The 22,527-nt window shown below is 40.7% G+C and overlaps 1 protein-coding gene across 1 annotated transcript in view; it reads right to left on the bottom strand.

Annotated features, from left to right (window-relative positions):
• csmd3b (CUB and Sushi multiple domains 3b) overlaps nucleotides 1-22,527 on the bottom strand; it is a 333,314-nt gene that overhangs the window by 170,754 nt on the left and 140,033 nt on the right. The window contains exon 4 of the mRNA XM_058618912.1: nucleotides 13,627-13,824. Coding sequence (XP_058474895.1) covers nucleotides 13,627-13,824 — 198 coding nt within the window. The remainder of the gene's footprint in view (nucleotides 1-13,626; nucleotides 13,825-22,527) is intronic.

The following is a 22,527-nucleotide window of genomic DNA, read 5'->3' as shown; positions in this document are numbered from 1 at the left end:
GGAGAGGAGAGGAGAGGAGAGGAGATGAGAGGAGAGGAGAGGAGAGGAGAGGAGAGGAGAGGGTGACATGGAAGGGGAGGAGAAGGTAGCAAAAACTGAGCAGGTCTGCAGGGATGAGATAAGAGTACTTCAAGTGTCACTACAAGACTGCTACATTGATCTGAGCGAGAGGAAGTGAGACAGAGAGGTGTGGAGAAAGACTTTCATTGCTGTATGAACACAGCGTTTTGAATGTAATTTCAAATGCTGCAATTATGTCATAAAACACAAACACGTTGACGATCTGAAATGTTTATTTACTGATGCTTTTTTTTTTTTTTTGTAGAAGGAATAGGGAGGGGGAACAGTGCCCCTGCACAGTTCAGACAGTTTAGTAGCCTCTAATTTGCTGCTTAAGTAATTGAACTCGACAATTTTAGTGCCCATGAATGCACACAGTTAAAGTCTACTCACTGCCACAGAGGGATTAGAGCTCACATGGGCTAACACACAGCCCCAGGGTCGGCCCGCAGGCCGGATGTATACTCACAGGGACGCAAAATGAACTTAAGGTACATGCTGCCATTGGCAGGCGGCAGCTTGACCAATTACTGATTGCACTGGTCATAAAATAAGACAATGCTCAGTACATTAATTTACTGGAAGGGCAGAGGGAAAGTTGCAGTTGCTTCAGCTGCATTAAAAGCATGTAACTGGCAAATGAGATTGACATTTACTTTTAAGCAGTCACAGGAAGTGACTATCCATTACAAGTTCGAGTCCTTCTATCGTCCAGTGCTTATTCATGGAGCTCTTCTGTGATTTCATCTCAGAAATTAATGTTTTAGTCTGGACGGTTCTTTAATCACATCATTCCAGCTTTGTTTACGTTGAAAAAAATGCAGATTTTGCTATATCACAAAGCGCAAAATAGAATTCAAGATCTGTTCGAGATTTATAATTTGATGTGTTGGCATAATTCAATATGTGCCTACCCCCGGATTAGTGTAGGCCAGGGAGGACCCGCCCCTCTCTGAGTGTCTGCATGTTTCTAGAGGTAGGACGGCATATCGCATTATTAAAGGTGTCATTTTTTTGCACTGGTGGGACCATATGGTCCCGTACTGCCTTACTCTCTACCTGAGCGTACACTGTATACAATGTGTGGCACTCTCAGTCTGTTTGGGGTGTGTGTGTGTGCGCGTGTTTGCAGTTGTAGGTGTGTGTGTCTCCAGCTGCTTGGATCAGCAGAGCTTTACGTCCATAGGGAACCATTAGCAAGATAATAATGAGACCGTGGAGGAGCTGGGAGAGGTGCGAGTATGTGTGTGAAAGTGAGGGACCGAGAGAGGAAGAAAAAAAAAAAACTGCTGCCGTCATAAACATAAACAACACGAGCAAAGTATTTTTCTGGTTTGTTAATCATAACAGTCATTAAACTGCAGTAGTCATGAGGGAAAATGAAGTGCCAGGATTGTCTGAAAAAGGATGTGTGCTGCAATTTTACTTGTCATACAGTTGTAAATGTGAATGAAGGTGTCCTTAGTACTGTTTTATTTCATTTAATAAACTCATGTTCCACACATTCTATCAAAATGACCAGAATAATCATTTATTTTGTTGTTAATATTGAAATGTGCCTTCAACCGTTACTTTTTTCCATACTTGATTAACATGAAGTATATGAGTGACTGAGCAGCGTGTTTAAGTTACAGTTCATCAGTGCAGACACTATACCACTATAATGCAGAACACTTAATACTTAAGGATGTGATGTAAAGTGAACACTGGAAGTTAAAGAGGTTGTCTCACTGTAACATAGTAATTTGTGTTTTCGTTGTTTGATGGAAAGTATGACAAAATGTCAGAATTGTTTCATTAGTTCAAAGATATGTATATCAAACAATATGAGAAGAAAAACATATTCCTTTGTGAGTTGACATAAGTAGCTAAATTTAACGAGCAGCAGCTATGTCACATAAACTGTATAAAGTAATTTCCTTATTTATGGTGTCAGCAGCTTATGAGATAAAAAAAGAGCAATTTACCTGCACTGAGATACCTCAGCTCTCACTTTGTGAGGAGACGAACAACTGATCTTCTTTGCGGTATTAACATACAATTACTTTGATTGTTGCTGCTAATTGGATACCATTGTGAGACAACCTGCAGAAAATGTCTCGCTTTCATCACCACTGCAGGTTTGGAGAAAAATGACATGTTTATTCTTACTCTATAACTTTTCTCTGAAAGTTTCAGTCCCTGGAGGGAAGAGATTTAATTAAGCTGCTGATTTGTACATGTCAATTAGGTCATATTAGTTTTCCAGTACTTCTCTCAACTAATATGTAAAAAACACAAATGCACACAGCACATTACGCATGCACATACATTCAGTCTCAGAGTGCTTGCTGCATGTTTGAGCTTAAATCTCCTGCACACACAGCATCACTGCCAAGTGAGTCGGTGTAAGTGTGTGGGTGTGTGTGTTGAAGGTTAGAGGAAGTAATCTGCATAAATACTGTAATCTGGGCTCATGTGAAGCAGTTCATACTACAGTACATGACACATACACACACACGTTTGTGCAGCACTTGTAGTGAGGACACTCATAGACATAAAGTATTCCCTCGCTCCTTCCCGTAACCTTAAGCATCACAACTAAATGCCTAACCCATAACATAAAATTATACCTTAACCCTAAAACTGCGTCTTAACCTCCAAAAAGCCCTTTAAAAATGTGAGGACGGGCCAAAATGTCCGCACTTTCCCAAAATGTTCTTTGTTCCACACAAAGATCTCTCTCTCTCTCACACACACGTTTGTTCAGCATTCATAGTGAGGACACTCATAGACATAATGCATTCTCTAGCCCCTTACCTTAACCATCACAACTAAATGCCTTATTCTGGCCCTCAAACCAAGTCTTAACCCTCAAAAAGTAATTTTTTTGGTCCTCACAAAGATACCCATACAAGAAAACACACACACACACACACACACACACACACACAAATGCACAGTACACAAAGCAACCACAACCGCACTCAAGACTTCACCAAAGTGAAATTATGTTGGCAACCACAACGTCTTAGTGTTACGCGGTTGCCTTTTTGACCGTAGGACATCAGTAAATCACACATCACACTAAGTACAGCTCTGAATGCTCCTAATGTGCCCTGAACGCCTCCTCAGATCTAATCACAAAAAACACATTTGGAGGTAGAGAGTGAGGATGCCTTTAACTACATTCCTGGGTGTGCAAAAGCAAATCAGTCCTCAGCGTAGATTAGAAACTGCTCTCTTGGCTGGTGATAGCGATAGTTTACCAGTTCCCCCCCCCCCACTCTAATCAGCGCTCACATGTTAATTTATTTGCAGTAACCGCTACAATATTGCTATTTGATTTCTTTATTCTAATGAATAAAACGTACTTTTTTCTCTTGCTCGTCTCATAGAAAGAGAATAATATACTGACGATTTACTACCTGGAAGTAACACTGTCATGATGACAACAATAATACAGTGACGGCCTTACAATTTCACCCAGCAACAAGTCAAGTCACCCAAGGCAACACACACACACACACACACACACAAAATGTCACAAACGCGGAAGGTCATGCGCACTGTCAGAAGCAGTCATTCACACTTTCTGTCACACGCTGGCAAATGCAGAGCGAATTGTGAAAGTCATAGAAAGTTAATGTGGAAGTCAAACACCCAACTCCAGCTGAGGTAATAGCACAGACTCATTGAGTGTTGCTGACAAAGAGCAACTGTTTTACATAAGGACATTAAATAACGACAGGTGTAATCACAGCTGATGATGCTGCTGAACCTTAAAGCAGTCACTTTACAGTTTGGCAGTAAAATATTACGATATAGTTACAAATAATGGATTGATTAAAGTACTTATGGCTGCAGGGAAAGCATGGAGACAATAAAAGGTCACATTTTTCCTGAATGCACAGAGTAGGACTCTCGAGTGCAGTACAGTACCCGGGGTTTATTTATAACTTTAGTTCTTTCTCTATTTCTTTCTAGGCTAGAATGAACAGATACAATTAGATGAGCATAATTATGTTTTCCCTCATTATCAGACTTCCTTTCAGTTGTATTTTTAAATGGGAGTTCAAACCAAGCACACAAAACAACTGATTCCATTTCAAACAGGCACAACACTAACGTTCATGTTAGGGCTAAATCAGGGCTCTGTAGATAATATCTAGAGAACATGTTAATCTAACAAAAGGACAGATTCCACAAAAATAAATATTTTAATTTTTTGCAGTTGAAACCTAATCAATACACTGGTTCTGGAACAGTTGCGTTGCTGTGTGTCGGGTCCACTCAGTTGCAGAAGGTAAGAGTGGATATGCAGCACTTCTATTTCTGGCGGATGCCACAGCAGAGCCGCAAGTGGGAGAGGAAGTAGGAAAATAAAACATCCTGTTTACTGTTTTCAGAATAAAAGATCCTGTGTTGACACCACATCGTATTTCACTTAACTACATCACAGAAAGAATCCTTGCAGGTCCAGCGTGCTCCTGTTAATTTGCTGTTTACAACATTTACAGTGTAATTCCGCACGAGAAGTACATTCGAGAAAAGAATTCACCCGGTAACAAGAAATACTATTTTCTGATTGGCTGGTAGGTTGCTAATTCAAGACAGCTGTATGAATGGACTACACAGAGCAATCTGCCTTCATATCATCGATTCACACATGACTGATTCATGAGCGGTGACTCGTATCACTTATCAGCGTGAGAAATGTCATGTGTGGTGTGTGAGCGTGTGAACTCCATTTCTATATAAGAAATGGTTTAACTACCATTTTTAGGCCCAATCAGTGTTGTTACTGATTGGTAGAACAAAAAGTGTTTTGACATTGACTGTGAAATGAATTTTATTCTGAGTCCATTAGTGCAAATATAATGACTGGAGAGATCCGGAGTCTTGCTTGATTCAGCATTAACAGACAATACAGTAAGTAAAAACACTGCATAAGCCTGTTGGGCTACACTCGGTGCAGTGTACAGTGTTCTCCCTGTTTGCATGCTTTCTTTCTGTGTACTCAGGCTTACTTGACCACATGTATGAATGATTGTTTGTCTCTGTTTGTTTTTGCTGTGACGCCCATTTTTATACATTTCTGATCTGCTGAAGTGTTATCGTCACAACAAATAGTTTGTATTTTCCTGAACTCTATACATAGCCTACAGTATATAAATAGGTTTATTCTCATCTGAACACAATACGCTGTTTATATAAGGTCACAAGCCGAGGTTAAAATCTGGTGCAGCATGCCTTTGGTTAGAAGATGGTATGGGTGCAGTGTTATTGCTCACAAAAGCGAGAAAAAAAGAAAGAAAATCAAATGTTACCTCATCACAATGCTGCACAATTATTCCTATGGGCTTACCCAATCATAGGCACAACCCTATAAACACACAAAAACATGCACCGAAGCAGCAGCCCACATTCTTTAATGCTGACAACACACGCACACCCTCACAAACAACTAAACGCGCCGATTTAATTTCCATTCTGCAGTCAGTCTAATTTCGCGTTTTGTCAAAGCACATCATTACTTTTTCAATTCCAACAATAGCCTCCGACGTCGTCGGCTTCCAGCTCCTCCAGCTCGTCCGAACCCCCACATTTGTTCCCTTTTGAGTCGCTCATTTCTCTCCTTTAACTGTGTGCAGATCTCGCCCCCCCCCCGTCCTCTGTCCCTTTCTCTCTTCCCCCAAATGGTCTTATGATTTGAAGGTATTGCGGCACTTATACGGTCAATGCATTCTAATGCACCCGTGCAAGCATGTACATGGTCCGTCACAGTTTCAGTTCACACTCTCCTCCTTGCACCATAAAAATATGCACATTATATCCACCGATGCTCCATCGTCTCGCTCGCTCTCTTTCACTCGGCCACCACCACCACCCCACGCACTCATGCGCACACACATTTCCACCCAAAACGCATTCATATTCAAGCACACTCTGTATCTGTGAGATCATGATGAAATCTTCTCAAGGCCAACAACGCTTGTGTGTGTGTGTTTGGGTGAATATGATTGTCTTAAATCTGCTGAAGGATATTTCCGTCCTATAAATAATTCTGCACCAACTGACATGCCTTCACAAACAAACAGCACACACCGTATGTATACATGGTATCATTTTATGCAGTAAGCAGTAGAGAAACCCACTACTGTCGCGCCACAGTTTGTTTTTTTTAACCATTATATTTTGCTCATGGTGGTACATAACACTGGTTTGGTATAATAATAAAAATGCGCTGAAACGGCACAACCCTTCCACTTTCAAATGTTGTGAGACTGGTTATAGTGTTGCTGCAGTTACACATGCCACGGCAAGTAAAGTTTATTTTCATGCATACAAATCACATACAGTGACTCAGTTGTTGGGTAACTGCGAGGGCAAGTCTCCCAGTTTGAGGGTTACAGCCCCTAGTGCTCCTATCACCACTGGGACCACAGTTGCCTTTAGTTTAGTTTATTAGTTTAGTTGACAGGGACCATGTACAGAACCAGGTCTAAACCAGAGTTGGCTGAATAGCTAATTTGCATCTGCATCTTTACTCCCCACATCTTCTCTCACTCCTCTTTCAGCCCTTGGTATTTCTAAAGCTGTATGTGTGTGTGTGTATTCTTCTGGATGTTGCTGTCGTTTGGGATTGCCACATCCATCAACACTGCTGTTTATCAGCAATCACTATGTCCGATTGATTAGCCACCACCAGTGTCTGTCTAGACCCACAGGATCTGTCATTCTCAACCACCTTTGTGGGCATCTTCCATCTTGTTCCATGTACGCCCTCCCAGTCAGCGTCGCACAGCCCGCTGTGATGTGATGCACTGTGTAAGGGGTCATTCCTGCCTGCTGCGGTCGACCCCAGCCTCTATTGATCTGGTGCTTAGTGCCTGCTCCTGTGCAGCTGTGATTAGTGTGTCAGTGCTGTCCGGCCTTCTCCAGCCATTGGTATGTTTTTTCTCATATCAGCCAATTCGTCAAATAGACGGGGGATCATGCCGTGTAGGGGCTTGTCCTTCCATGTTTGGTTCTACCATAGAGCCAGAGGCATTCATTTAGCAAAAAAAGAAAAGACACAAACGCACAAAGAATACTACGAGAAGTCATGTAGGAAGGCAACAATGCCAAGATGACCATTATACCCATCAATATTAACTCTGTACTGCCGGATAATATTATCTACCATTATCTATCTAATTTAAAGCAGGAACAACATATTATATTATCAGAGCCATTAATGTTGACATAGATTCATCATTCTGTCTCTCTCACGCACACATCTCCCGCATTAGTTAATCACACAAAATTACACAAGGGTATTGGGTATGAAATAATGGACACATGAATGAGGTCAAACTTAATGATGTTTGTGTTGTTAGTGCAGCCGTGGCACCCACACATGTACATACAGTCTAATGTGAGGAAAAGAAGACGCTTCAATTCCACCTTTTGCAATAAAAGTGATGTTGAGCTAACGTGTAGTCAAATCCATCCATCCATCACATGCTGGAGCTAATCTCAGCTGACAGGGTAAAAGGCATACACTCTGGACATGTCGTCATCCATCGCCGCGCCAACATACACTCACACCTAAGTATGGTCAATTTATAGAATGTGCAATGAACCTCAACCCCGATTTTTGCATGTTTTTGGACTGTGGGAGGAGAGAGACAGAGAGAGAGAGAGAGAGAGAGAGAGAGTGGGAAATACAGGGAACCAGGATCCAAACCGGTGACCGATGATGCTTTTTGTAGGATCAAAGTACAATCGGTCAGGAACATCTTTGTTTGCCACAGACAAATTTAATATCTTCGGAACCGATGTAATATCAAGTTCAGTTTAAAACAAGTGCGAGACACACAGGACTCAGCATGAACGATATTAATTTGAGGTCTGGGGTCTTTGGAAGAGTTGACGACTTTTCAAAGTGTACTCAGCTGGATACTTCCTTTATCTTTATCTGCTGTGGGTTCTATATATCAGCAGCTTTCTAGATAACTTGTCGGGGAGACGCAATATTGTAAGACCGAGAACAATATCAAACTAAGTTCAAGGAGAGAGCAATATTAGAAGAGGGACTTACACGAGATTTTGTATCCTGCTGCATCTAAAATGATGCCTCTCTAAACAACTCGAATCACCATTGTGGGACTTGCGTGGCATTATATGTTCCTTGAGATGGCAGTCGTTTGCTATGCTTGTTATAAAACAACATCATTTGCAAATATGATTGCTCAGTAGTGGCAAATATATACTTCAACATAGGAAATTACAGTTCACAATAAACTGAAGGTATTATATGAAATGAAACCTCAGGTAGGAACACCTATTACATGCGGTGCAATCCAGCATCCGATCATATTAAGTTCAACTGCTGCGGTTATCAGCCACGTCGAGGAGAGTTTATTCTTATGCATAAAAATCACATAAAGTGACGCAATTGAGCTGCAAGCACACACCAACGACGGCCTCTCTGACTTACTCACGTCACATGGACTAAAGTTGCTTTTGTTTGACGAACATATCTATTCCTGATTGCAACAGCATCACTGTAACTATATTTGTAAAGTGTGTTTTATCTTGCTGTTTGTTCCCGCACTTGAACCACAATGATTCCACGGCAACAGCAGGGAATTATGAGACCATAAAATTCATATTTACTCCTGAGGGCAATTTAAATTTCCTTGTCCTACTGGGCTGAGTGTCTCTAAGACAGAATCCCAAATACAGAAAGCGTGGTTGCCACAGAATAAAGATGCTCTTGGTGTAAATACCCACTGACTTTGTGCACCCACAGCATGTTTTATTGCTGACAGCTTACAAGGAGAAAACAAGTGGCCTGCTGATTTTGCCTGTAATGTGTTTTGAACTTAAAGGTAAAGGCATGAATATGAATAACTTGAAAGGAATGAGTGAACAAAGTTTTCCATTCTTACTTCTTCTGTTTATGCTGAATGCTAAACAATTTGAGCAGAAATGTACAAGTCGCTCATGTTAATGTTAATATAATTGTGTGAATTAAAAGGGTAAATCAGAGAGTGGGTGTGGGGGGGAGGGGCGGCTGCACAATTACGTTGGTATTGCTAAAAGCACTCTTTTGATTGCATGGTTGAATAATTGATAGAAAGCTATCATGGCTTAGTATGAATGCCTCTAGGTGCACCCCACCCCCGATTTATGCCCCAACACACATGAAGAAGCACTCCAATAGATTTCCTTTTTTTTGCTTGACGTGTGTATGTTAGTGTGAACGTATTAGTAGCTTAGCACCTCATGGCCTAACTGACAGCATGACAGAGACATTGCTAATCCAGCACTGACAACTTGCCATTTTCCCCTCCACCTTTGTCCCCTCCACTTCCCCGTCGCTTCTTAAACCCAAATTAACGCTCACTGCTAGGCAAGGTTGTACAAAAAAAAGAACATTTTAGTTGATGTTGTCGTGCATAAAAAAGGCAAGGTTGACTGAAGAAATAGGAGCATTATAAACATCCTGTATCCTTTATATTAACAGTTTTGCTATCACGTGACGTCGGAAGCGCACTTTTTGTGTTGTGTTCTGGATTTTAATATTTGTAAAAGAAGACTGAAAACGTATATTTTACTGTAGCCTTTGACACGGTCCTTTTTATTCCTACCTGTGCTGTGTTTTAATTTGCATTTGTATTTTTATTTTAAAGTCAAAACAGGGTTTTAACCTCTTGACTCTAGCCTTTTCCTATTTTATTGCACCCCGTGTTGCGTTTTATTGTTTTATTTGCTTTTTTAATTGTATTTTCCTTTTTATTGTGAAGAATGCTGAGCTGCAATCCTTGCATGAAATAAAGTTTATTATAATTTTTATTAAAAAAAAATATATATATATTTTGCACTTTTACATCCACCAAAATGTAAAGCAATGCTAATTAGTAAAAGTTGCTTTTAGAGATGAGTTGGAAATCTTTCAAATGTGACTTTTTGAAAAACAAATGAATAGAAATATGAAGGTGAAAAGCATCAAGGTTAAGTGTTAAACACCAGCTTTTTCCTCCACGGGGGAGTTCATCAAGTGAGAATAGCTCTTTATATTCTCTTAAATGTCTTCTTAAACCATCTTCCGACTTGTTAAACCTATATTCCAAACAAAGATCCACAGAGCTGTGTTTCCAGTGTAGGTGAGTATATACTGGAGTAGATTCAGTCTCAGCTACAGTTGCTTGCCTTTTCTATGCCCTGTCATGTGTTTCCTAAGGGACTATTTTATTGTCACCAGTTTACCAGTCTTTTCATAGCCTCCTACACTTGGCAGAGAGGATGTTATTACAATAAACCAGATGTTGTCTCAGTAAAATGCCAATTTTCACAAATAGTGAGATACTGTGTGGGTAAAAGTAAGTATTCTCAAAAGAGCAGCTACACACAAAATGACAGTAAGCCTTTGTTTTTGTGTCAGTGACCCAGTGGTGTTGTTTAGAAACATCTCGCTGTTTTCACGAGATATCTGCTGATGCAAACAATTGACCTCGTCTTTTTCATTGTTTGGTCCCATTAATTTGCTCATTTCGAGTTAATTAGTATCAGTTAAAGGGTAGAAGACATAAATGGGTTGATCTTTGATGTTTGCCTTGTTTGCCTTTTACAAAATTCATTTTTTATATTCAGTATCCAGCCTACTACTATATAGGAGCATTAAGTATTTGTCCTAATCTGTCTCTCTGTCCCAATATCAACCCACTATTGTCACACCTGAATATCTGTTTCAGTTCCCACTGTGTCTCCTTGAACAGATTCCTAGGATTCATTGCTGCTGACTTGGACTCCAGCTCCAGCACTTTCCCAGAAGTTAATGCGATGCTGATTTACTGTACATCTACGTAGTTTCCAGTAATTGTCAACAATTAAGTGCCTCCTTTCCTTGCAGCGGTCAGAGGTATCTCTCTCTCTCTTGTTTATCACTTGTGCATCCATCACTAATGAACGCACAAACCATGAACTGAGTCCTCCAAAAGTTCAACGCTGTGGATCTGCTCCCTCACTTCACAGGTGGTGATGTCTGGGCCCCTTTGAGGAGTGTAAGTGCCTTCCTCTGTGTGTTCAGGGATGTTGCCCTTCTGGATGACTGACTCTGTGTTGCTTATCAGATCTACTACTGGAATGCTTTCAGGTCGAGCAGCAAAGTTCAATCCCCTGACTAAATCACTCTCTGCCTGGGAACGCTCAGGTCACAGATGTCACTTGTCGTCACTGGGATGACACATAGTGAGGTGAGAAGAGTTATTGATTGACCAACAAAAAAAAATAGCAACATCCTATAATAAACTACAACTATAATAAAAAGTGGGAAGAAAATAAGGAAAAACATGGTATTTGGAAAAAATACTGAAGTTTTATTTTGGCACACCCCTCAGCTCAGTGTGAAGCAGATGGATCAGAATCAGCATCTCCAAGTCACAGTTTCTTTGGTTTATTTGGTGGAAAAGAGTGTCTTCCTCCCTCCGTTTAACCCTTCTGTTACCCTGACAGGATTTGGCATTACCGTAACTCCTAGACCATTTGTGATATTTAGACAATTCAAAAACTATGGACTGGCGATGTGTCCAGAGTGCACCCCGCCTTTTGTCCTATGTCAGCTGAGATTGACACAGCAACATGCACAACCCTTGTGGAGGATAAAGTGGTAGAAAAGGCTCCAATCACAGACAAGATTCACCAGCGTCTCACACGTTTGTGACGTCAGCTTCTCAGGGCCGTGATTCCTAAACGGTTGAATAACTGCCAGATATCGAAAGTTAAAGTTATCTTGGAAAAAGGAGCAGAAAGTGGCAGAAGCACTCACTCGTTGAACATTTTTTGACAACACTACAGCCATAAAATCAATATAAATCCAGGCAGCCTGATTATCTTGATGGTCATAAGGGGGTTAAGAGCAGAGACCAGCTCATGAAACAAAATGGGCTCAATCTCCAGTCAATATTTAATCAAAAAAAGCAACAAACTGATACAAGCATTCCATACCAGTCAACTTAGATAGTCAAATTCTTAAATGATCTAGATCACTCATTCAGTAAAAGTGACACAAGTATCCAGTTAAGTCCTCTTTGTGAATTACTTTAATATATTAGTGCCTTTTAGTTTGTCCTCAAACTACCCACAAGCTCGCTATACGCTGCGCTCTCATTAAAGGCCTCTGCAGACCGTAATCATTTTTTATGCAATTAATTAGCATGTTAATGTCCTTGCACCTGTATCCATTCAATGCAAGTGGAACCCTCCCCAAATGTCCCAGCGTACCGGAGAACGCTGCAGTGAGTGGCTTTATTTTGGCATTTTCTGTACAGCGAGTCAACGAGCTCACGGAAAACAAGCTTTTTAAAAAATGAGTGCCATATGGACTGGCAAAGTAAAACAATGAGCAGGCAACAGCTGAAGGCTGAATAAACATGCAGATTATGGGTGTGATTCTCATTATGGGTGACTGCATGCAGCCTTCCGCATAAAATGGGACTAATTAGACAAATTCATTGAAAGTATTAACAATGTGTAATTTGTATTTAATACAAACATAACCTACACTTATTTATAAGAGAAGAACAATAATGTGTATCTGTGATCATACATGCAATCAGCGATATGTCCATGTGCAAAGAATGAAGGAACTCCTCTTTAGAATACAGTGAAATACAGTCAGTCAGTCATCATCTACCGCTTTATCCTCTGCCAGAGGGTCGCGGGGGGTGCTGTGCCAATCTCAGCTACATCGGGCGATAGGCGGGGTACACCCTGGACAGTTCGCCAGTCCATCGCAGGGCCACACACAGATAGAGACAAACAACCATTCACTCTCACACTCACTCCTATGGTCAATTTGGAGTGTCCAATTTACCTATCCCCACATTGCATGTTTTTGGTCTGTGGGAGGAAGCCGGAGAACCCGGAGAGAACCCACGCACACACGGGGAGAACATGCAAACTCCATGCAGAAAGGCCCTTGTTCCAACCGGGGCTCGAACCCGGGTCTTCTCGCTGCAAGCCGAGAGTGCTAACCACTACACCACCGTGTGGCCCCAGTGAAATACAGCAAACTAATAAATAATTTCTATACCCATCCACATTTACCACTCTCCTAATCACACCTCATTATCTCGTTTAGCATCAAAATGACTGCACATGCCATTAACGACCCAAAACTACACAGGCATCTTTCTCTCTCACACACACTTGAACTTAAATATTTAAAAAAAAGAAATCGCCAGAGGGTAACACATGATTTAAAGAATGACTGACAAAAAAATGCCCCTTGTTGGCATGAGGGCCCGTATTTGTGTAACGACGCAGAGGTCCAATGTTGGATAGGTTCACTCACACTCACACACACACACACACACACACACACACACTATGGTCTGTCTGTCTTTCTGTCTCTGTTACAAACACATCATTTATATGAAAGGTTTTCTTCCAGGATGATTAAGACACAAAATAACAAGCTATTCTCCATGATTTGTCTCCATTTTGGAGACAAGTTGTTCATTTTCGAAGAAAACATTTCATATTTCCGGTCACACACACACACACACATACAAAAACAGGTGAAGTTGTCTGTACCTCGACAAATCGGAGCAGGAAAGTCCCAGACCGCTGAGTTTCCTGCATTGGTGATGCAGGTGAGCGTTGCATGGCCATCGAGGACATATCCAGGAACACAGCTGTACCGAACACGGTCCCCCACAGCATATCGGCCACCACCAGTAAGCATTGCTTTGGGTGGAACACCTGGGTTTCCACACGACGTACTGTGAAGTTCTGTAGGGAAAGAGGAGAAAGAGAAATGGGTGAGATGCTGCATGCTTCTCCCTTAATTCAGTTGTCACTTGGCCGTATAATATACCCAACTGTAGCACAGTGATGCATCAAATCTAGATATGAGGCATCATATCCACACACTGCAAAACATCATTTCATGGTCCAAAACAGCCTGTGACCTATTGTTGAAATTTATACCAAACTTACAGACAGCCAGATCCTTCAAATGTGGAGTTTTTTTTTATTGGGAAAAGTATTGATGATTCATATTGCCCAGAAAGATGGTTGTAAACAGACTCCCAGTGAGAGCGCACTAAAGTCAGCCTCTGTGAAAGCAACAGAGAAAATGTGGAAATATTTTATGGTGGATCACAGTATTTCTTCTCGATGCATTTACAGTTCTTTGCCTCAGATACGCGGCAGGTACAAGTTGTGCATAAACAGTAAATATCCACATACACAAGCACACAAACAGCGGAGAGAAAAAAAGGGGGGAGAGGAAGAGAGGGAGGGAGGGGATAAGAGGTATAACAAGCCATAAACCAGGAAGTAGATGGGAGAACAGGGACCAACTCTGGTCTTATTGTTTGAACTTGATTGATATAACTATGAAACTCTTCAGACAGATGGGGGTTAGGGAGAAGGGGGTGAGGAAAAGGCGAGAGCAGAGACTCACAAAGAAGTGATGGGTAAAGCAAACTGAAGGCGAAGGATGCCCAACATGACAAATAGACCTATGAAAGATGGAGGGCAGAGGCAAGAAAGTTGATAAAGGCTGTCACCAGGAAACTTGAAAACCTTGCAGGTTTCAGCCCCTTAACCCTTAGAACACAGAACATTTGGCTGTTTTTTTGTTTTTTAATACTATGTTTAAACGTGCAGTATATACAGAGGTTATAAGAATGTGCATTATTATATCCTTTTTCTCAGCACAACTTTTTTTTCACAAACATTTATTCATTCACAAAATGTTCACCCCCAGGATGTCCATATAAGGAGTTGTGCATTATTCCCATGGCAATCTACCATGGTTGCGCCTGCGGCACTAAGGGTTAAAACTACACATATGGACAGGATAATTGATCATTTTGCCATAAAAAAAACAACTTGCTAAAATAAAAGACTACAATAAAACGTTTCTTCTGTTTTTTAATTATGGGGTCATTAGTTTGTAATGGCATGACTTAATAGCTGTGTTTTCATGAATGAAATCTGAATACTTTGCAAAAGGTTTTTCAATTGGTTGCAATATAAAGGTTCACCCCTAGATGCCACTAAATCTTACTTTTCCTTTCAGTGATTCTTTGACTGGCTTTCCTTGATTCATTGAAACAACGACTTTACGCTCATACGTCTTCAGTTACACTGTCTCTACTCCTCTCTACATCTATATTCCCACTGTCGTCACAATGCCGATAATTACTTGGAGGGTAATGAATTCCTTCATTGACGCAAATACACAGTCATTCACTTTGAATAAATCTCGCCACCTTTTTCTTGTTAGCATCCGTCTTGAAAACGAGCGGCTCCACGAGACCAAAGCTCATGAGTCATATAAAAATAGATATCACAAAAGACAGAAATAGCTGAATAACCAAAATTATTTTGCCTGGGAATGATTTTTCACACACACAAAGCGTCCCCTTCATATGCTTTAATTGGCCGATACAAAGTTTCAGTTTACAGTTTTCTTAAGAGGGTGTACTAAATCCTTGGTGCTCACCAAGCGTGGTCAGCATACTGTATATGAGAGAGCAAAATCGTTTCGCTAAAGACCCTATATAACCCCCTCTCACCTCCATCCTCCTTATCTCCACACAGACACAGTTGGAGAAAGGCACACTTGGAAACAAGCACACACACACACACACACACACACACACACACACAGACACACACATAACCAGGGTCATCCATCACAGCGTTAAACCCCCCTGTGCTGCTATTCTGTCTGGATGTCAGGTTGGCCTAGTGTTCTGACCAGTTGGCCTATCGATTTTGCCAGACAGTGTGGCCCGACTCAGTGTCAGGATGTTTGTTGCTCATTGTCCTAACAGACACACATTTATCGTCACCCATAAATACACACACACGCACATACACAGTTCATACACACATGGGTTCCTGGAGACGTTTTTTAAAAAGGGAGAGTGAACTTGTAAAGATTCAGAAATGGTGGGAGAGCTCTTCCAAAGGGAGTGGAATAAGTTGTCCATTCAGGCTGCCGTATCAGCACAAAATGGCATCGATAAAGGAAGGCCAAGTATAAATATAAGGCTTGTTCTAAAGCCACAAAAAGCAAAAATCTTTTATTTTATACTTGTACAAACTAGTATACTCCATTTCTGCCAATAGACACTTCTTAATGTTACACACTGGACCTTTAAATCAGGAAACCAATGATCCATAAACAAAAGTAAAACACTTAATGTTATTAAAATATTAACAATTAAATGTAAAGGGGGGGAAAAAAAGGCCTAAAGTGTAGCAAGCTTCAGGGACCTCAACATTTTAATGTGCACCATTAAAAGGAAACAATGGATATGATATTTCAATATATTAAATCATTGATGAATGAAAGAGCCTCACACTTTATAATTCCAGTGCCAACTGTTTGTGTAACACACAGGTTCTCTCTTTGTATCACTATCCGGTGTAGTTGCTCTCCAGGAACCAATACTTTCAGATTCAGAAGCTGACCATTTTAAACTATGTGACTTTAAATGAGGGTTTATTTTAATGCACAACTCAGAAGGAGACTCTTTGCGTCTTAAACCTAAAACAGACACATTTGTTTAAAGGCTAGACCTTAGTTTAACACCACCACTTAAAAGCATACACTCGTGCCTCTCATTTTGCCCTGCGTGAGAAAAAGTGAGATTAATCACTGTAATGAAAGCACAGCACTGAGCAGCGGGATAAAAGGAGGGATCATTACAAAGAGCAATTCATCATTATAGTTAAAAAAAGAAAGAAAGAATCCCTTTTGAAGTCTGACTGAAAGTGAAACTAACAAGGTTTTCTTTTGCTGGAGACATGGCTGTTGCTCATTTATTTGCGTTATTGTGTTTGCAGATTCATATACTGTAGTATTGGCTCTTACGTTTCTGTGTGTTCAGGTGTCATATGTGTGATATTGGTGGTGTGTAACATTCCAAGCAAAAGGTGCGCCAAGCAGGAGACAACAGTTAGAGACAACAGTTAGAGACAACAGTTAGAGACAACAGTTAGAGACAACAGTTAGAGACCAGATGTTGTGAGATGTGTTGATGGAGAGGCCTAAACGCCTTAACTCTACTCACTGCACCCAAATCTCCTGGTCATGTCTTCATTCCAGCACCTTAAGCAACCAAAACACTGTGGTGTTGATATGCATGCCTAATCTTTGCATTGAGACGTGCGCTCATACGTGTTTGAGGTTTTTAGAATTGTACAAAGGCAACTTATGGTACGATCCTGGTAAATACAACCAACTGTAAATCAGAAACACAGACTGCTGCTGCACCTCTAAGCCAAACCACTCTTAATCAGCACCATCCATCTTATTTTCATTCTCCCCATGTCTGTACTCACACCATATCTTTTTCAGAAAATGTTTCCTCGGCTTTATTTTCACTTCTCACCTCTCGTCTTCCTTCTTAAACCCTTGTGTTTCTGCTACTTTTGCCCTTTGCTTTCCTCTCTGACTCCAATATGCCCTGTTTTTAAACCGCCACCTTCCCTCCTCTCCGTCAATGTCCCTTTCTGTTACACTCCACCCGTCCCCTCCCTCCCGTTCCTGCGCTCTCTCCTCCTCCACTGAAAACTTTGATGGTATGCCAGCTCCTGTTCTGTCCATACCCCTACATCACCTTCTGTGCATCCCCCCGAATCCTCCTGGTTTTTTTTTCCTCTGCCGAGCTCATTGTGAACGCCACATGCTTTCATTACGGTAGTTTATTCAGTAGCCAGTGGCTACACCACATTCATTTTCACAGTTTATTGCTGACTGCCCTTTCTGATTTATTCTCTTTAAGCCTGACTTCTTCCTCCTCTCCATTTTCTCTTTATCTGTCTATCTATCTCTGCTTCTCGTTCCCTATCTCTGTCTCTCCCCGGTTTACCATAACCATGATTTCAGTCTCAGCTGCTTCATTACAAGCTGCTGCTTTTATGGGCCATCTGTAGAACTATCTGCATTTGTCACACACACACACACACTGACAAAAACACACATAGCGGCACACAAAAAAAGAAGAAGGCTTGCATGAATGCAGAGCAGACACCAGCACACAGCTATTCTGTCTAACCCTCCACACACACACACACACACACACACACACACACACACCGAGCCATTTACCTGGCTTTTATTTCTCCCTAGATAAGCAATTACAGTTGAGTCCAGGTACAGGGAGCATGAGACGGAGAGGAAAGATGCAAGATGGGAGAACAGAACTAAGCAGCGATAGGAGAGTAATAGAAAAGGGGGGGAATGCTGCCATTTAAGAGTTTTGAGTAAGACGGATGACACTGCAGGCGGGAGGACTGGCGACAGGGAGTGAGGGACAGCGGCGACAAAGAGCGACACAGAAAAGAGGACAGAAGTGTGAAAGAGAGGCAGAGACAGAGAGGGATGATTCAACCACTTTTGGGGGGTTTGCACCGCTGTCAGCACTAACTTTCATAAAAGATTAATCAACGACGAAAAGCATGGAGTTTCCCTTTTTACAAGAAACACCTATTTACATCTGTGAAAAATCATCTTTTCAAGACATTTCCCAAAACGTGAGAAAGGTTTATAAGAACTGTAACAGAGTAAAGGGACAGGTCCTGAGGTCTGTAACCCACTGATATGTGTTCTGGGACACTTAGATCCATAAAAGGTTCCACTGGCTGTCAACTTCAGAGTCAGCTGCTTGTCAGTGTGATTTATTTAACTCTTTGACCAACTCTTTTTATGGACTTGTGAAGAACTTGTGTCATAAAACACTTTTTTAGTCCAGTAGGTTAATGACATTTTATGATGCAAGTTGTACATCATTGTGTGTGTGTGTGTGTGTGTGTGTGTGTTTGTGGTCTTCCCTTGACATAATAGCTAGAAGCTTAGTTTCACATTGTCAATTACAATATAGATCCCACTTTATCTTTTCCAATAATTATTATTTTTGATAATGTGTATTTGCCTGTGTGTTTAAATATTATTCCATTAATAATATTATTTGTCTATCCTTCACTCTACAGAGAAAGCTCAATTCTTTATGTGGATTATTTGCTTTTATTATTATTTGTTCATATAGATATCTGATGTAAGATATGTCCTGAATTAATTTCAGCTCACAGTGTTTGTCTGTATATAAAATGTATTCACAGTCATTTATTTACATCAACAAGCTCTGATTTAAAAAAGAAAAGAAAATGACAACTCGGGGGGAAAAATAACGTGTTTCAACCACGATCAAGACTTAAGAGACTACACTGCAATGTACTGCTTGGATATACACCGTGTGTGCACTGCAGATGTTTTTGAAAGTTACAATTTACTTTGCAAAACAACACACAACAAAGCAGAGCTGATGTTCTGGAGGTTAAAGCAGTGTTTTGCACTGAATTGTTTTGCTTCTTCTTGAACGATAACACTTTCATATTTGTTGTTTTGACAGTGAGGATGCTAACCACAAACAGTCCCTCCACTGTTAAGAGTTGCTGTCGAAACTAGCGCTCGTACTTTTTACTCTTCTTTCAAGCAACTTTTGTAGAAAAGACAAATAGAAAGACGAGATATCCACCATTTGGAAAAGTGCAACAACAAATAATAGCCGGACGGATGGATGGATAATCGATTACTAAATGAATCGTCAACTAATTTGATAACTGATTTATCAGTTTAAAGCTTTTTTCATTATTAAAACAAGATTTCTGATTGTTTCAGCTTCTTAAATGTGAATATTTTCTTCATTTCTTTGGTCCATATAACAAAGAAATCATTAAAAGTGAATCATTTTGGTTTGTGGACATTATTTCCAGGTTTGACAAACACTGATCAACATTTTTTAACGTCTTCTGACATTTTAGGATCAATTAAACGAGAAAATAATCGACAGATTCATCGATTATGAAAGTCATCGTAAGTTGCAGCACCAATAAAAACCTAAGAAAAAGTACTTTGACATGTAAAAGATTATGAGAATATTTCATGCAGGATACTTTGAAGCCAGAGCCTTTTTCTTTTCTCTTCTAAATACAAGACACGACATTTTCAAACGCATCATTTGCACTTCACTAATTTTGTGAGGATCTCGATGGGAAATTTCGACATTATAACTCATTCAGAAAGGTCAAACTGTATTAGCGTTTGCTTGGGCTTCAGGTTCACTTTGTCTCCTCTGAGGGAAGAGCAGGAATGGAACTCACTAATGAACCACGCACATGCATTAGACTTGCAACTCCCCTCAGAAACACCTTTTGATTGGTAGCTGCATGAGACGGTGTAATTATAAGTAATTGTCATTAATTATGAAGAGAAACTGGACTAATTGGCAGCAGAAGGTGTATATGTCTCTCTCTCACACACAGTGAGACAGAGAGACAGAGGGAAAAGAAAGCAATACTGGTAAAAAAACCAAACACCGTCTATTAGATTATCTGGCTGCTGTAAAGACCATTCAACACAAACACACACAACTGTGGAGATCAGACATTATGAAATCAGAGCAGCAGACCACTAGTGTCTTACTGGGTTTGTTAAACGCCTCGACACAAACAACAAAAACATACATACTAGATGCTCTGTGTGAAGAATAATTATCTCTGTTCTATACAGACGTGAGGCGGCTTCAAGCAGCCCAGTGTCAACGATCTTCCCTGCAGCCTAAACCGGATTTTTTAGCAACATGACAAAATGATCAAAGACGGAAATGGTGTAATAGACGCAGTATTAATACAGTATATTTGGATTTGCTCAAACGTGCAGCCTTGTTTCTCCTCATCTCATGTTAAACTACTATTCAATTATACAGAAAGGACACACTGTCATTAACGCACCGCAGCGTAAAGCATGGCCTTTCTTTGAAATACAGCTCGGTTAAGTCTAAACCTTCATACAATAGAAACACTCGGTGAGAGGCAGTGTGGTAATGAGACTGTGAAACAAATCATTCATTTTGAGTAAGAACCCTGTTCAACACAATTACCCCATTTTGGTGGATAGAATATCCATCTAATGTTAGCGGGGAAGATGTACTTTCTAACCTTTTAATTTCCCACAATGTAATTGAATGAGCAGATAATGGCATTAGTCTGACTGTGCATTAAGAAACGCGGAGATGTCAATTTCAAGCCCTTTACCTCCACTTCACCAGTTTGTGCACACGTGTGCACATGTTGGTGCACACGTACAAACAAGCTTGTTAACGTGTGTGTGTGTGGGTGAGGATGGGGGGTGAATAGCTCCTTGATGCAGTGATCAATGTTTCTCTCAGGGCTGGTTCAATAAACCATTAGCTTTCCTTCTAAATACATCCTACCAACACAACTTCATTAGACCCAAACACATGCATACAAAAAAACACACAAATAATACTAACTACCCTGTCCTGATTCTAGCGTCAACTGTGTTTATTGACCACCTGTCATACTCGCCCCGACCACCAGGCGTCCCCAGACTTTTTCCTGTTTCCTGGTCCACTTTTTCCCCTCCTGTACATTACATCGTGTTCTGATGTCTCGTTGACCACCAGGGGTAAAGCTTGTTCGCTTCGGACACCGAATGCTATCGTTTGATCTGACCGGAAACTGCTGTGACTTCATCTTTTCTGAAGAGCAGAACAAAATCAGCTCCATCAGACACGATCGAACAAGAAAAGGGGTTAGAAGTTTAGAAGAAGAGGTTAGAAGAAGTTTTTTTTATAGTAACTCAGCTACATTGTCTTTGTGTCCAGCACTGCTGTCATATACTGTGCTTCACTACAGATCAACAAGCTGATTAGAACCACGTTGGCACAACCACATTAAAAATGAAAGGTTCATTATTACATTGGAAATCCAAGAATCCACCGAAAGTGTCTTTGTGGCCGAGTGATCAGATGCAACTCATACAATAAGCAAACATTGAGATATATATATATACATATACATATACATACATACATACACACAGTATATAACGTTGTTTATACTCTTCAAAGTCTTACACCCTTATATTCAGGGCTGCAGAGATTAAAGTCAGGGTCCTGATCTGATTTCCCCTCGCTCTCTAAATGACCGTTTTCTTCTCTGGCTTGCACATCCATCTTGCCCTCCCATCCTCTTTCCCTCTCTTCTTCTCTTATCTCTTTTCACAGCCACCTCACTATTAATTAAAAGCCCCTCTCTCTCTCTCCCTCTCTCTCTCTCTCACCCTCACTCCCTTTCCCTGTGTGTGTGTGTGTGTGTGTACGTGTGTGTGCGGCCACATCAGGCTTCAGTATTAATTAAAGGTGTGAATGCTAATTGGTCAGATCAATAATGGGACGCTCGGCCTCAGGGGGTGTCAGCCAATAGGAAATCGTTATGTGTCTGACATCACTGTCACTCTGCCTTGCACTGTGACACATGCATTAAACTCACACTACTACTGTCATCTGGAGAGATATAGGTTGACCTTAAGAGGTTATGAGAAAGAGAGAGGGAGAGTTTAGAGGTTAGTAAGGACCCATTTGGCAAGATGAATAGAAAGTTACTTTA

The sequence above is a fragment of the Solea solea genome, chromosome 20 (assembly GCF_958295425.1).
Source record: "Solea solea chromosome 20, fSolSol10.1, whole genome shotgun sequence".
NCBI lineage: Eukaryota > Metazoa > Chordata > Actinopteri > Pleuronectiformes > Soleidae > Solea > Solea solea.
Note: the sequence above shows the minus strand (reverse complement) of the source record. Positions and strands in the feature narration are given on the sequence as shown.